We start from the raw sequence: 15,886 nt of genomic DNA on the forward strand, positions 1-15,886 counted from the left end.
GGTGAGTGACTGTGTTGTGAGCCTTCATAATGGCTCTGGCTGCTTTATAAAGAAACAAGTCCTGCTGTAGTACATCCCAGCAAAAGGTCCCCCATGTTGTGGTCCTGGATAAAATAAGCAAGTTCAAAATTTTGTTTGCTTTCCCCAACAAAAAGCCTCTAATCGAGGCCTGACTGAGAGCAAAACTGATCCACTGAGATCTACATATCGAGGCAGACAAACTTGAGCATGGTCATGGATGGCAACATGTCCTTTGGCTCCCACTGATTTTGGGGGAGAAGGGGAGTTGTCAACCTTAGCAAGGAGATTATTAGCAGCCCAAAGGATTGGGCCTCAGCTAGCCTTTTAAGACAAAGAATGGAAACTCTGCTAAGCTTCCAGCATCTGATTGAGGAAAGCATGAACCTACCTGTTTCACCCTGTCCATGGCAATCATTCAGTTCAGCCAGAAGCTGGTTGAAGTCATCCTGATGAGCAATCCAGTTGTCCTGTAAATATCACCCACATTAATACAAGACAAAAGTCTTCAGAACTAACAGAAGTTTTGCTAAAGCAGATATTAAGACTCTGCACTCTAAGAAGCAACTTAATTGTATATACTCAATCCTTGCTGGTGGGAGGGACCCTCAGAAGCTCCACAGGTGGCAACGCTAGCAACATCTCACTACAGTCACTCCAAAGTGCAGAAATGATAAGGGTTGCATCTGTATGTCCTTAAACGATACTGCTGCTGGCTCTGTGTGTCCCCCACCTGTGCAAGATGTTTTCAGAAGTAGGCAGGAAATACTAGTGTGATTTTTCCCAGCAAGAAAGTTACTTAAGATGTTGATTACGAGACAAGCACCTGTAGGACCATGTTCTGCTCTGCCTATGTACCTGAACTCCAGTCAGGAGTATCAGGAAGAGGGACAAAAGGCATGAAGCTAAAGAGGGCAGAAGACACAGGGAGAAAGGAAGTATTTCACTGATTTGCTTGGAAGCAAAAAAAAAAAAAAAAAAAAAAAAATCTCTCTCTGAACAGCCTGCTCCTAGAATTCACTGTAATCCTTCCAAGCAGGTACTTATTCCTAAACCACCCAACAAAGCAGAACTAAACTCCAGGTCAAGAGTTTCTGCAGAGACATTCTCATAGGTACATGCTGCCACCAGATGTGACAACAGATTTCACTAACTTCCCATTACAAAGATTGTGCTTTAGCTGAAATGGGAGCCATTTCCTTACCTGGGCCTAGTGCTCACCTCGTAATTGATGGTTGCTCCTAACCCCAGCATGTTGTTTTTCACCTGAACCTTGATATGTTCTGTATTTCCTTGTTCCTGAGCCCCAAGACCCTAAGGAGGATTCAAGGGTAAAAATGTAAGGATTTTACAGCAGTGACTAAGCAATTAGGCCTTTTGTACTGTAAGACAGTTTGCAACGAAATACAGCAAGAAATCACAACTTACTATTTATTTGCTTGTCTGTAACTGAATTCATTCACAGGCATTAGCACACATGAGATACTATGTTTTTTTAATTTACTACTTAAGCCTCCAGCAAAGTATTATAAACACTAAAATAGCAACAACATTAAGTAGTTGGGTGATTAATCAGGAAGGCACCTGACATTCCTAGGCAAGTCCAAAGTGTTTACAATTTTAAAACAAGACACTACATAAAAAGAACATGCCTCTCACCAAAAATACCTCCGTCATTGGGAAGGCAGCTGCGTAATGGCTGTAAGACAGATGCCACATAGAACGTACAATACAGAACTAAGTTATATGGGGAGAAGAAGGAGGGGAAGAGTCAGACTAGAGCTAGCAGGACATTTAAGAACTTATTCCATCTCATTCACGCTAATTAGCTGATGAAGATACTGGAGCAAACAAGTGTCAGGTTTGGCTATCCTTAAAAACATAATCACTCAAATCTGGGAAGCAATCTTTAGGCCCAGTATTATCTTTCTTAATTGTATGGTCAGGGGAAAAAAAAGACAAAGCATTTGGTTTAAAACTTTACTCCTGGTATCTACCTGCTTTTTCCCTAATCTGTCACCAGTAACAAATCATCAGCTAAGTGTATGGCTATAATAAACATGTATGTGGAGCAGTGGAGAAAACCCTGTGGATAGATCCTGGGCATATCTAATATCTGAAGCAATGAGGCATATTTGAAAAAGGCTGTTCCTACTACGAATCCAGTAGAGTTTATTTGGTCAGTGGGGTGGAAAATTTACCTTGAAACTTCTGCTAACCAAAAAGTATGGAAGCAAGCAGGACACTTGGTTACACATCCTGCCGTGACCCAATTCCAATACAACTAATAACAGGACTAGTGTAAGCAGCTTAATTTCACTGCACAGATGGGCTTTTGCCCATTAATTTGATCAAGCTAAGGTTCCACTTGTCTGAGTTTGTAGTGGAATGGAGAGATAAATCTTTCTCGTACAGCTATAACTGTTGTAAAGGAAGATCTGGTAGCTCAAGTAGGAAACTTATTGTTGTGAAGAAGATGGGGAGGTGGGGAGGGTGACAGACAGAAAACAACATGAGGCCTTCCTTTCACACCCTGACACAGTGTTCATAACGGCAAAGGTGTTATCTATGGTCAGAGAAGCTGCCTGCCTAAAAATACAATCAGAACATTTAACAGCATTTTTTTATACTCTGGTTTACATATCTATTTTAATCTTACACACATAAGACACCTATGCATACAATTTACATAAAAGGACCATACTCATGCTCCATGCTCTTAACAGTCTGGTCTAAAGCCTAGTGAAATCAATGCCAGCTCCTTGACTTCCAGACTTGAGTTTGAATCAGGTACCACTGCTTGTTCGTGAAATGAGAGGCAGTTAGAAGCCAGATTTATATGTGCTAACTGTAGGACAACTGAGGCAACAGTAGGCGACACTAAGAAATCCAAGAGTAGGCTTATTTTTCTAAGTTTTAACACATTCACAGAATTGAGAATGATCCTCATTTTATTGCTTTTAAAAAAAGGCTGGGAGATGAAATCTAGGAGAAGAATTAAATATTGTGGGAGTCTTGTGTGCATTCATTTCATTAAACATGCTGACATACAGGCCCAAATCTCAGCTTTGCTGAGGCACCTTTGTGGAAGTTAAACTGCTTTTAAGGGGCAGCTGAGAAGTCTGCAGCTGCCTGCACTGACCTAGAGATTATTTTTAGTGCCAGAAACCAGTCACCTCACCCCACAGGTACAGGCTGGAGCTGGGAAGGAATACAGCTCACATAACGCTGCATTTTGGCCATTCAAGGAACAGATCAGAAGTAAACTTTAATAACAGGTCCTGGAGTTGCTTTGAACAGTACCAAAAGCCAGGGAGAGAACAGAGGGTGTAAAGGCAGCTTAAAGCCTTTAACCATCACCTGATTTAATGTACCAACTCCTGCTCTTACTTGGCGACGTCACCTTGTCAAAGAGAGGAGAGAAAAACTGGAAAGCAGGACAGGCACAAGCAAGCAAATACCTTTGTAACAAACTGCAGAAATCTAACATTATTCAAATTCTTTGTGCAATTAAGAGAATACATCAAATAGAAAGAACATGGCTGTTTTAAACACTGAGATCGAGAGTCCCCTGGCAGTCTTCCACCCTTCAGCTAGACAACTCTCCTTTACATCATACCTTTCCTTTGGACCAGCCCATCTTTTCCAGCATCTTCTGGCCAAATTTAGATTCATCTTTACTCCAAGCGCTATTTCGTGGATCCACAGACCACTTCTGCCTTCTACGGGCTAGAGCAGGAAGGAAAAATTCAAACAGGCTCTACTGACATTTCTGCAGTGTTCTTAGTATTTAATCAATTCAAGAAAAGCTCTTCATTGCAAAAAACCCAGAACTTATGCCAGACCAAACATGTCTTGGCGGTTTAATTTTACTAAACCTTATATTGCAAAAAAAGGACAGCGAATATGTTAATTATTAATGTGAAGAATGTCAAAGTAAAATTGCAATGGAAGTTGTCATCCCTAAGGATGGGCTGCAATTCAGGGAAGGCTTTAAGGATTACCATTTAGGTGTAGAGGCCTAAATTCCATTTTTATTCCAACTTTGTCTTACATCTGGCTTCAACATGAACTCTATAGGGGATGAGACTACAGTGCTGGCTTTCCCAGTTCTGGACAATATCCACTAGCCAGTCTTCCTTTTAACCAGAGCATATAAGTTTTAATACTTGCCTTCATAACAAAAGCCAAGTCAAAAATCAAACATAAGTGACCAGAGAAACTGAATTACAGAACACAAACCAGTGGGATTTCAGCTTTTGGATTTACCACAAAATGGTTTATTCAGAAATGGAAAAGTCACCGGAAATTATTGCAGGTGTTAAGAGATCCAAACGTGAATCAAGGCTCCTTTGTCCTATACAGACTCCTAAAGAAACTACAGTCCCCCAGGCTCACATGCGTGCGCTTGACTCTATCATCAGGAATAGCTTCACTGAAATCAAGGAAGAAAAGCTAGCACAGTTAACCAGTCACTTTAAGTGTGCACCTAAACATATGCAGGAAGACAACCTAAATAAACAAGACAAACAAAGAATGGGAGACAGGAAGATTACAAACTTCATTAAACACAATGGGAAATGGTGGATCAAAACCGACCGATTAACCCAAGGCCGTACAAAGTCAGTGAGAAGCCAAGTCCACTGAGGGGCTTTCAACATAATCAGGAAGTCATCTTTCCCTAAAATGCAACACTTAAGATTTGGGCCAGAGGGACAGAATATTACAGGGATGTTCGATTCATTTTTTCCCCAGCTTTGTTTCGTTCTTAAGAACTAATACTGTCACAATGCGTGATGGTGGCTTTTTTTAACATAATTCCGAAGCTTTGAAGCTCAAAATAGGTGCTGCGTGGCAGCCCAATAAAAAGTAATAGTCTGATAAAGAATTTCATAAAACCCCAAACAGTCCATAAAAAAGATTTTACAGTAGGTTAAATGACTGAGCACTGTGAGAGGAATCGAGACTCGGTTCACTTCTCTACAGAAAAACAACAACTTATTTCCAACAGTCAACCTTCAGAGAAGCAGCTACTACAAGCCCTGCCTGTGCTGCTAATAAAAGGTGGTAAAGTGCCACTGCGGACTGTGATTTTAAACGCCCAAGCAAATTAGGGTTCCCTGCTGCCCCACTGTGAACAAAAACTCTGGCTCCCTTCGCAATGTGGCTCACTTCACTCATTTATTGCAGTGTTTGAAACATCGAGCTAGGAACCTGGGACAATTAACAAGCTTTGTCATCTTCCCTCACCCAAGATGCAAATGATCTCTAAGAACCCAGGTTTCCAGTGGTTTGTGGGGGGAATGAGTTAAAAAGCTATCAAGCTGGCAGCAAAGGTTAAGTCCTATAAAAACAGGGAACACCTTGGCTGTTGGCTTTCCTCCGTAGCTGACAGGGAAACAAACAACATAAAAAGAAAGACAATAAAAAGAAACAATTTAATAGAGGTTATGCTGCACAGCCGAGCAGCAGCCCTCCTTTTCAATCGTATTTCTTAATTTGTCCCTTTGTTTAAAATCTCTCGATTAACATCAACTTTCCCTCACTCAGTCACCAAAACCTAACTGTTCAATGCCTTTTTAAAAAAAGGCATCTAACTGTAACAACATTTTAAGTATGCTTATATTCTGTTATGCTCTTTGTAACTAGTTCCCCAGGTGGTGACTTTGCAAATCCCAAGAAATTAAATTCAGTGCAATTCTTACTGTTCTAAAGCCACCGTATGTATCTAAGGATTTGTCTACACAGCAGAGGTAATCTGTGTCAACTGAATGTGTGAATTTAAATTAACTTCCAAATTAAGTTGTTTGATGTAGTTCAACTAATCCACTTTAAAAGTTAATTTCTATTAATCTTCCTGAATCTCTCTCTCTGTAGAGAAGCCCTGAGATGTTTTACTCTCAGGAGGACACTGGTAACAAAACACAAGGGCACCTAATACAGAGATTTCTCAAGCTTGAAATTTTGAGAGACCTTCCCTTTCCCAGCACTTGCAATCCAAGTATTTCAAACCTCTTAACTACCACAATGGAATTAATCCTCACATTTCTGCCATGTTTACACACACTTATTTTCAAAAATGGTAAGCCACACGCAGAAAAATAAACTTGCTTACATCTTTAGAGAAGTATTTAAGAAAGCCAGGAACAACTTCATGCCACATACAGCAACCATAATCTCCCCTCTCCAAACAAACAAAAAAAAGACTGTTTAGTCAACAATTTATCAGAAATGTTTGTTCGCTGATGTCTTAAGAGCAAGAAAGGAAACAATATACTATTTTCCAGCTAAAAAATTCAGCTCAGAAGTTAACACCAGTCTTCTCGGCTGCTCAAAAAATGAGCCTAGCAATAGTAATGCAAGTCTGGGCAAGCAGCACCATCCAGTGGAGAAAAGCCTCATTTCTTTAGATACTTCACTCAGATACCCTACGATTTGAAAAAGATCAATTACTAAACCCTTTTACCAAGACTAATTCTGCGCCTGGAGCATGTGTTTAACCATCATTGCTGAAAGTTCCCTATCAGTTCCCATCCAAAGCCCTGCTGTGTGCCCATTTATGGTGATAACACAGAAAATAATAAACAGGCTAAATTTCTCCAACAAACAGAAAAAAATATACTGCCCACAAAAAGGACTTTATTTTTAATCAAAGCTATGAAACCCATCATTAACACATACATTTTTTTCTCGATAAGTGCCAGTAAGATAGAAAGCTTATTAACAGTTAAGAAGAGTTAAAAATAAGTGGAAAAAAAAAGCTCTCTGGCCATATCCGCAATTGATACATTTTTAAAATTCAAACTACATAAGCATAGAATGATCGAGTTTGTCTTTTCTCAGTTTAGTTCACAGCATCACAAAAGTTGGAAGGACCTCTCAAGATCATCGACTTCAACCCCCTGCATAAGCAGGTTGTCCAGGACCATGTCCAGTCTGGTTCTGAATATCTCCACAGACAGATACTCCACAGCCTCCCTGAGCAATTCGTTCCAGTGTTTGGCCATCCTCACAGTACAAAAAAGACGGAATTTCTTGTGTTTCAATTTGCACTCACTGCTCCTTGTCCTGTCACTGGGTACCACTGAGAAGTTACTTTAAGTGCCTGAAATGCATGTGCTTTCACAGCTGTAGTAAAACCAATTAACACCTCCACCCTCAACTTTTTTTTTTTAGGATGAATATTAATAAGAGCATCAGAACTTGATCTGGAACTGCAAACAAAAATGCATGTGTGTAACATGGCTTCACAATTACAACTGCAGCTGAAGGTGATGAACAAAGGCATACAACTGTCCAAAGGTGGCTCTCAGCAGCTAGATTTGGCTTTTAAGGCATTTGATTTTAGAATTCACTGCATACAAAAGCTATGTTAACACACTGGAACAGGTCACCCAGAGAGGTGGTATACGCCCCATCACCGAAAACATTCAAGCTCAGGTTGGACGGGGCTCTGAGTAACCTGATCTAGTTGAAGATGTCCCTGCTCATTGCAGGGCGTCTTGGACTAGATGGACCTCGAAAGGTCTCTTCCAACCCAAACCATTTTGTGATTCTGTGATTATTGTTATGTACAGTGTCCAACTGAAATAATTAAAAAATTCTGAAAAAAAATGGTACCAACAAAGTTTACATCTAAAATAATTAGAAAATTACATATGTAAATTCAATTTTGTTTTCCTCAGTTCACACCTGTATTCTCCACTGGAAACCATATTTTCTAATTAGTCATTATACTTAAGCCCGTCTTTCCTGTAGTCAAGCAAACAAATTCATCAGACCCTATGCTGTCATGTTAAGGGTGTCCTGACACCACTAAGCTTACCAAAACCACCCAAGGACATTAAAAATACTGAGACAGAAGTGTATTAGTCCTATTACATAAAAATCTATGGTTGAGAAGTTTAGTCTTTCTATTCATATACAGTTTTACAATTACTAGAAAAGGCTCCTTTACAGGAATGAATCTTTAACTTGGAAGAGAAGGCAGCAAAAGTTTTTAGTTCTCACTTTGGCCAGCCCTGAGACAGTTCTGTTTCCTGAACTGAGGAGCTTTACCCAAGAAAGAGTTATCAGTCAGGGTATTTATCCAATGTTTTAATAAATTCTTTTAGATATGGCGAGCCCAAGTCCTCAATCGCCTCAGAGGTAAGAGCGAAGCTCTATTGGACTCCAACATTAGGAAAGGGTTAAACAAAATTATCAGACTGCATATCATAAAACCTTCAGAAATTATTCACTCGGCGACACTCTTACACAAAGGGCATAACACAACCTCACAGCCTTATCCTGAGCTCTCCCCACGACTTCAGCGGATTTACCTGCCTTTTCTGAAGCACCTGCCTGAAACCCCTGGCACCCCACTCTCACTTTTCGCACCCCAGAATTCACCTGCTCTCCGCAACTCCCTACACAGACAAGAAGGGCGAGCTAAACTCAAACGCTAACCCTGCGTGCGATCGAAAGACCGATGCCTACACACACGCGGATCCCCCGAGTCCTGCCTGGCTGACACACAGCAGCCGCCAACCCCCAGCACGGCCCCGGCCCCAAGGTTTCAGGGTACCTAACGCACCCCGCCGCAGAGATGGCGCCCAGGCCCGGGAAGGAAATGCCGGCCCCCGCCCCATCAAGCGAGGGCGGTGAGGAGGGGCTGGGGTAGCTCCCAGGCAGCCTCCCCCCGCCCAGGAGAACGGCTCTTCCCGACCCCGACCCCGGCATCGCCCCGAGCCCCGCCGGCGCCGTTCGCTCCCCGCGGGGAACGGCACTCACGCTCCGCCAGCATCGCCATCTTGGGGGCCTTCCTCCCTCCGCGGCGCGTGGCGCGGGAACGCCCCCCCGCCACCCCGAGGGGGACTTTTGTGAACGCGGGCGTCGGTAGAGGCGGCGAAAGAAATGCCTGATTAAAAAAAAGTCTTGAAGCTGGCTAGCGCGGGCCCCACCCTACCTGAAACAGAGGGCGTAAACCCGCTAAAATTCTACTTAAAGATACCAAAGGACGTGCTGTTATATCGGCGATTCTCGCGCCTTTCTAGAGGATATCGGACAGGCACCTTTGGGGGCAGCCGAAGAGCGCGCGCGTGCGCGCCGCGGGGGGCGGCAGCGTCCTCTGCCTCCACAGGGAGGGCAGGGGGTGCGCGGCGGCTTCTGCCGGGCGCTTCGGGCCTGCCCCGCCGCCATGAAAGCCGCTTAAAGCCTCTGCGAGCGGGTGGTGGGGGTCCCTTCGGGTGTTTAGTCGTCCCCGCAAGTGCAGCTTGGGACGGCGTTTCGCGGTGTCCGCAGGCGGAGCCCGTTGTGAGGGGGGTTCGTGGGGGATGGGGGGTGGGATGAGCCAGTGTTCGCTGTGGCCTCGGGGTGTGTGGTGAAAAATAACGGGGCACGGGCAGTCTGAATCCTTGAGGGGGGGGGTGAATGTCCCTGAATTTACCCAAATCTGTACCCGTCGCGGGCGGGAAGAGTGGTGGGGGGACCTCACGTGTCTTGTGCACTGTCCTCTGCCTGTCCTCTTGTAATAAAGCTGAACTTCTCGTGATTGGATTCCAGGAGAGCTCTTGGTATATTAATGGTCGAAGATGTTGAAGCCTGAGCCTGAGGGGAAACTACCAGACAAGACTCTTAACAAGCAGCAGCAATGAACTATGTAAACATATATCTTAACAGCAGCAACTTGAAGCCTCCTCAGGCAAATTACATCGTTATTCTGCTTTTCAAGATTTTTAAGGATTCTGTGATGAACCCATATCTTCCTTCCTATAATATCAGCTCAGTGCTTCTTGTCTTACTCCCCTTACGTGTGGAATAAAGAGTATTTTTTCCTTTCTGAAACAAAACGTTTTGTATTTGGCTACTGAATGCAACGCCTCCTTGATGTTTACTTGCTGAATCAAACCACCACTATTTAGTAGTCTTTTCTTGCAGATCATGGTTTTAAGCCCTTGGTCATTCATGTTTTTCTGGTTTTTTAGCCACTCTTAAGTTGTTTTATTTAAAGTGTAGCACCCAAAACACGACACATGTGACAGTGCTGAGTTCTTCAGAGCGCTTAACTGGAGTTGTAGGCTGCTTCCCCTATCTCTTCTCTGGCTATGTTTTGCATCTGAGTGTAATATTTTGTTTTCTAACCTCTGTACCCCTTTCAGAGAAGTGCTACGTAAGGCTTTTGTATTCTGTGTTCGTGGAGTGTGTTAATCCTGTCTTTTGCCCTTACTGAATCAACACTTACTTCTGTCTTTCTATTTTGTTGCATTGTTCTGAATTGCAGACCTTTGGGGTCTCTGCTGTCTCTTTCCCAGCTTGGAGTCACCTGCAAGTGTTGTAAGTGTGCTCTATACATTAAGTCAGGTCGTTAATGGGAGTATTGAGTCCTACCAGGATCAGAACAGATTGGCCACCACTCTTTCTTCATCCATCCTTCCATTTGGATGACAACTGGATTACAGCTGGCCCAGTTCAGCTTTTCAAACTGCTTTGCTTCTGTGCTTTTTGATTTACATTACATTTCCCTATTTGCTTATAAGAACACTGTGAAAGACAGTTTCTAAAGACTTTATAGACATAGAAAATAGAAATTATAACTGTCTTTTCCTCTGTAAGACCCATTCTGTTGGTCAAAGTTAGATTGATATGATGGAGCTTGTTCTTGGCAAATCTATAAACTTACAAATAGCCTGTTAGGTTTTTTTAATAGTTTATATTCAATTCCTATTAAACTGACTGCTCTGCCCTACTTGCTCCTTTAAAGACGAGTATCAGGTTGGTCCTTTTGTGGTCTTCTAAGCCCACATCCAGCAGAAATTCTCACAGCATATGTTCTCACCAGCCTTTTTACGTCAGTTCTCTGCGTACTTTCAGGTCACGTTCGTCAGGCTTGACTGGTGTGAAAACAAATAAATACTTCCCAATCCTTCACTACCTGGGAGAGAGATCTTTTCCCTTTGCCTAATTGTGTTAGCCACTTGATTGCATCTAGTCCTTTTGGTGAAGACTAAGTGGATGAATCATGCCCTGCTCCTCTGCTGTGTAGTGGATCAGCCTTGCCTTTGGCCTTTCTCTTATGCCTGCTGCGCTATACAAAGCTTTGCAACTGCAGGTTTTATCTCACTCAGTGCCTTGACTTTGTTCATTCTGTCTGTTATGCTCATACTATATGTCTGTATGTGCTCTGCATAAGGTGGTCTTGCATCTACTTCTTGTGTCCTGGCTTGCAGCTGGATGTTATGCACTGATGCGCTTATTAGCGTTAGTTTAAGGAATGACTGTCTTTAATTCATAAACCAGGCTCCCAAGAGACTGCCTCGTCATTCTTTGAGCTTACTGAGGTCTACCTGAAATCTGTCAATGTTTTTTGGCTCCTCTACTCTCCTGCCTTAGGAAGAGGAACCATCATTTGTACCTGGAAATAACCAGGTATGGCAGATTTCAAGCTTCCACTTAAGGTTTTCCTCCAGGAGGAAATCCCTAGAGATCAGAATCAACCCTAGGAGAGCCTTCTTTCTGTTTTATTTTTTTCTTACCCTAACAAAATTCATACACAGCAGAGACCTGCTTGGACAGTCTAGGACAGGGTCCACCTCACCTCCCTTAACTACGTACAAAGCAGGCCTGTAGCCTGAATTCCTGGTGCCCATCTTTCTGCTAACCCAGAGGGAGTTTAGATACCCAGCTGAGTCTCAGGATACCTCTAGCTGAATCCCATCAGCCCTGCTCTCTTCATAAGGGAGGACAGGCCAGATGAACTCTCATGTCACCACCAGCTCTGTGATTCTGGTAGTTCTCGATCTGACACCCCATCTGCTTTCTAGTGCTCACAGGTCACACGCACCAGGATCCTCCTCCCCTTTCATCACCACCCAGGGATTCTCAGCAGTGGCCACTCTTTGCTGTCGTCTGGTTCTGAAATATAAGGTGATGTATCTTCCCCTCCGCCATCCTTCCACCTGTGTTTCCTGAACAAAGTACTCCTCCTGGCAGTAATAGCCATTATCACTCCGAGGTCTCTATTACATCAACTAAATTGTAGTGTCATCCATGCGTTAAGTGTTCAAACAGTCACTTACTTGTGTGAGCCATTTCAGACCAGCCAAATTCTGCTTCCATTTTTGATTCTGGAGAGGTGTTAAGGCTTCTAGCTGAGAATTGAGTGTAATATTTGATCGCTCCAATAGGTAGCAGCATTACATACCTTTGAGTCAGCTTCGCTGTGCTAGAAAGACATCACTGAAGGGGGAAGATTGGAAGTAATGTCTGTTAAAGGATGCCTTGAGGTTGAGATTTGTTTCTTGTTTGTTTTTGAAACTTAATATTCGACTGCATCGGAGCACTTCTACTTCCAAAGCTGTCTTACTCCCCTGCTTGCAAAGAATCACAGCTTAAAACACAAATGAGATCATACCTTCTTTAATTATTGCTGACTGCATTTGCTTAACAGCAGGCTTGAGGTCAAGGTCCAAATTATTCTACACAGATGTAGCCACAGTTCTTGCAAATTAGTATTTTAAAGTGCTGATCCTAGAAACATTTAAGTACATGAATATGCACAGGGGCAGTGAAATTAGGCAATGTGCACAAAAGGGGAAGGTCCCATCCAGGGGCAATTATTATATTTCACAATTACATATCTGGGTAAAAGCTGGTGTCACAGGAAAGAAAAATATTTGTATGCATATATATGTATGTTTGTGTATATATTTTCTTCCCAGAGAAAGAACAGCTTATATGGGTGATTATAGCCCTCTAAGAATATAGCCTGAAATCCTATTTCCAGTGTGCTTGGAGTGGTTGAAATGTAGCTCTTCTCTGAAAATAAAGCAATAAAGATGCCTGGTGGGCATTACGTTCAGAGTTCTCCAGCGATTCCTCCCAAGGGTCTTACTTGAAAAGGTGTTTCCCGACAGCCAGCACTGCAAAGATCATTTAGGGCTCAGAGATCTGAGCAGGGTATTTTCCTCCTAGCACATTGTTATCGATTGCACGGTGGCTGCAGCCTGCGCTGTGCTGTCAGCGTCAGCTCCAGAGTCCCCACATGCCTTGAGGAATTCCTTTGATGCCACTCGCAGGTTGAAGTGTCTGGGTCTTGGGGGGAGATCCAGCTGGGATGAACAGAGCCAACAATACAGATAAATTGAAACGGCAGATGAATGGAGGAGGGTTGCAAGCGCGTCTGAGCCTGATACCCACCTTGCTGGCCCCATTCCACCCAGAGGAGACACGTAGAAGGGAGTTACATTTCCCAGCTAACGAGCAGTTCCTATGCCCCACAGAAGGGCAGCGACGGGTATCAGCAACGGGCTAATGCCACGGGTAGCTCTACGCCAGTCTCTTGCTACCTGAGGACACTGGGGTGGGATCCATGAACGTGTTATAACCCCCTTGGAGTTCATGGGGAGACAGGCATTCGCAGGTGGGGTTCAGGTCCCCTCACACTAGATGCCTGCAAGAGATGTCTAGACCTGAATGTATCACCCTGAGTTCAAATAGAGAAGAAACAGCATCAGTCAAAACACCCATTTTTCTCTGTCTGTGCCCCATTCAAATACCCCATCAACAAGGGAAATGTGAGGAGGGAGAGGAGAGGTGGCCAGGAAAAGGAAAGTGGGCAAAAAAGGAGGAGAAAAGTGAGTAAAGAAGTAGGATGTGAGTCCTGGCTGTGCAACAGGTCATTTGTGAGGCAAATCATCCTCTGTTGTGTGATAAATGGCCTGAGGCCAGACTAGAAATGCTTATTGAGCGAGTCCTGGGAGAGGTGTGATGGAAGCACTAGGGACAAGGACTGCCTGGAGACCTTAAAACGAAAAGACAGGTTTGATTTAGGACAATGATTCAAGAGAACATGCGGATTAGCGGTGAGCTCTGGTATAAAGCTGTATTAGCCGAGCAGAGAAGTCACCCATCAAGAGTCAGGCAGGGAGCAAGAGATTAACAACGTCTGACCCATGGAGCAAAAGATGTCAGAACGAGTGCCTGCAGCCAGGAGATGAGGGGTTCAAAGAACAGCTACTGGGGCAGGCAAGGAGCAGAAAAAGGCTCAAGGCAAGGGGTTGATGTTCCTAGAAATGCTGCCAGTGAAGAGCTCAGCAGCAGTGTGCAGTGCCTGGCAGGGAACGCTGGAGGGAGCGTGGGCAAAAGAGGCAGCAGACAGAAATCCAGATAATTTTCCTTCTGTTCCATGAGCACAGTGCGTTTTTATTATTTTTTTTTTATTATTGCTATTGTTGTTGTTGTTAATTCATCAGCCTAGGCTTTATGGGATGTAAGACTGAAGTCCTGTTGTAAGCAGTTTTTTATCCAAACACTGAAAGGAGGTAGGGAGCAGATGAAAGACCAGCAATGATTTGTAAAGAGGAAAACTGAGGCATGGACATGATGTGAAAGTCAAGGCGCTAACAGCTTGCATTTCTTGTGGAGATATTTTAAAATATAAAGGAGTGTGAAAGAATTGGATGCTACTGAGATTAAACTCATGTTAATGGGCATAGAGTGGGTGGTTTTTTTGTTATGACTGGTATTTTGGTGATCAGATTTCCTGGCTGGGCTGTGCTGAACGTGGGTTGGAAGCATTGCTCCGAGCTGCAGTCCTGGCGGGGTGAGGCCAGGCACCAGAGGGTCCCAGATGGACCAGTCCAAAGACGGTCAGCAAGCCAAAGAGTCAGAGCCAGCAGGTCTCAAGGGCAAGCCAGGGTGTAATCCACAGGTGGGGTGAAAATGAGGATCCCAAGGACACGGACAGCAGCTCAGGGCTTGGGAAAAAACCTTGGGCAGGTTGATTTAAAAGAGATAGGGGATTCAGGGTCAGAAACCATTAAGGACCAGGCTGGCGTGGGAGGAGATATCGGGGAGGGGGCTGGAAACAAAGACATGGAGCAGAACTGCAAGATCTATAAACTGGCCAAGAGTCTTTGCACAGATGCACTCTCAGGAACTGTCAGCTACAGATAAAATCAGCAAAGAGTGCAACTGTCAGCAAACAGAGGTTTTATAAATACATTGCAGGAGAGGTAAGAGGAAAACGGGCCAGTCTGGGCCAGTTCTTAATGTAGATGCAATGGTAACAAGCCCATAAGAAGCATTGTCAGGAGACTGAAGGATTTGCATGTTTCTCGTTTTAGTCTTCCCCCAAATCCCGAGGGAATATTCAGTGCAATTTAACAGTGCAGGTTCGAGGGTGGGAAGAGCGGGCTGATGTGTCTGCTTGGAGGTTTGTAACTTGGGTAAAGCTTAGCCTGGAAATTTTGAGAAATGTCATGAAATCGCTAATCATTATCGTGGGACAAAGAGGACAGTGGCGGAGTCAGGGAATCATGGGTGAGTTACCTTGACTCCAGTCCCTGGGAAAACACTGCAGAAGTTCTTACATAATTCGTTCAATATTTGGCCACTGGAGGACCACGGAGCGATGAAAAACAATCTACATGACTCACTGGGAGCAATTCTCAACAAACCAACCTAATTTTTGTCTCTGACCAGAAAGCCGGCTTTGGTGGCTAAGGTAGCAAGATGTTTCATCTAGCCAAGAGCCACGGACGCAAGGTCCACCCCTCAGCGCTGAGGGTATGGGGAACTTTGGGAGTCATCCACGGATGGCAGAGGACTGGAGCTCCTCATGGTTCCCTGGCCCCATGGTGGGATGGGTCCAGGCTGAAGCCCCAGACGTGTGATGAGGTCCCAGGGTGACATGGAGGTGTCAGATCCTGGCAGCTGACATCCTCCCACACCCGAGGACTCGGACAACCCAGCAGCCTCCACAGCAGCCCCAGCTTGCTGCCGATCATGCAACAAAGCTCGCATATGGGATTTGCTCTTGGCCTTTCCGCAGACTATCTGCAACTCAAAAAGCCCCAGGTTGAACATCTCTAGGGAAAAAAAATAGTCC

At 44.1% G+C, this 15,886-nt stretch overlaps 1 protein-coding gene and 1 long non-coding RNA gene across 2 annotated transcripts in view; one reads left to right on the forward strand and one right to left on the reverse strand.

Annotated features, from left to right (window-relative positions):
• PINX1 (PIN2 (TERF1) interacting telomerase inhibitor 1) overlaps positions 1 to 8,887 on the reverse strand; it is a 61,661-nt gene extending 52,774 nt beyond the window's left edge. Inside the window, exons 1-4 of the mRNA XM_030037679.2 lie at positions 8,791 to 8,887; positions 3,638 to 3,747; positions 1,240 to 1,332; positions 410 to 488 (exon numbers count right to left, since the gene is read on the reverse strand). Coding sequence (XP_029893539.1) covers positions 410 to 488; positions 1,240 to 1,332; positions 3,638 to 3,747; positions 8,791 to 8,809 — 301 coding nt within the window. The 5' untranslated portion in view covers positions 8,810 to 8,887. The remainder of the gene's footprint in view (positions 1 to 409; positions 489 to 1,239; positions 1,333 to 3,637; positions 3,748 to 8,790) is intronic.
• A 235-nt stretch (positions 8,888 to 9,122) lies between these two features.
• Positions 9,123 to 9,848, forward strand: LOC115351191. Its single transcript, XR_003926734.2, has 2 exons — positions 9,123 to 9,321; positions 9,562 to 9,848. It is a non-coding gene; the product is annotated as an uncharacterized LOC115351191 (long non-coding RNA).
• The last annotated feature ends 6,038 nt before the right edge of the window (positions 9,849 to 15,886 follow it).

This window comes from Aquila chrysaetos, chromosome 15, assembly GCF_900496995.4.
Source record: "Aquila chrysaetos chrysaetos chromosome 15, bAquChr1.4, whole genome shotgun sequence".
Lineage (NCBI taxonomy): Eukaryota > Metazoa > Chordata > Aves > Accipitriformes > Accipitridae > Aquila > Aquila chrysaetos.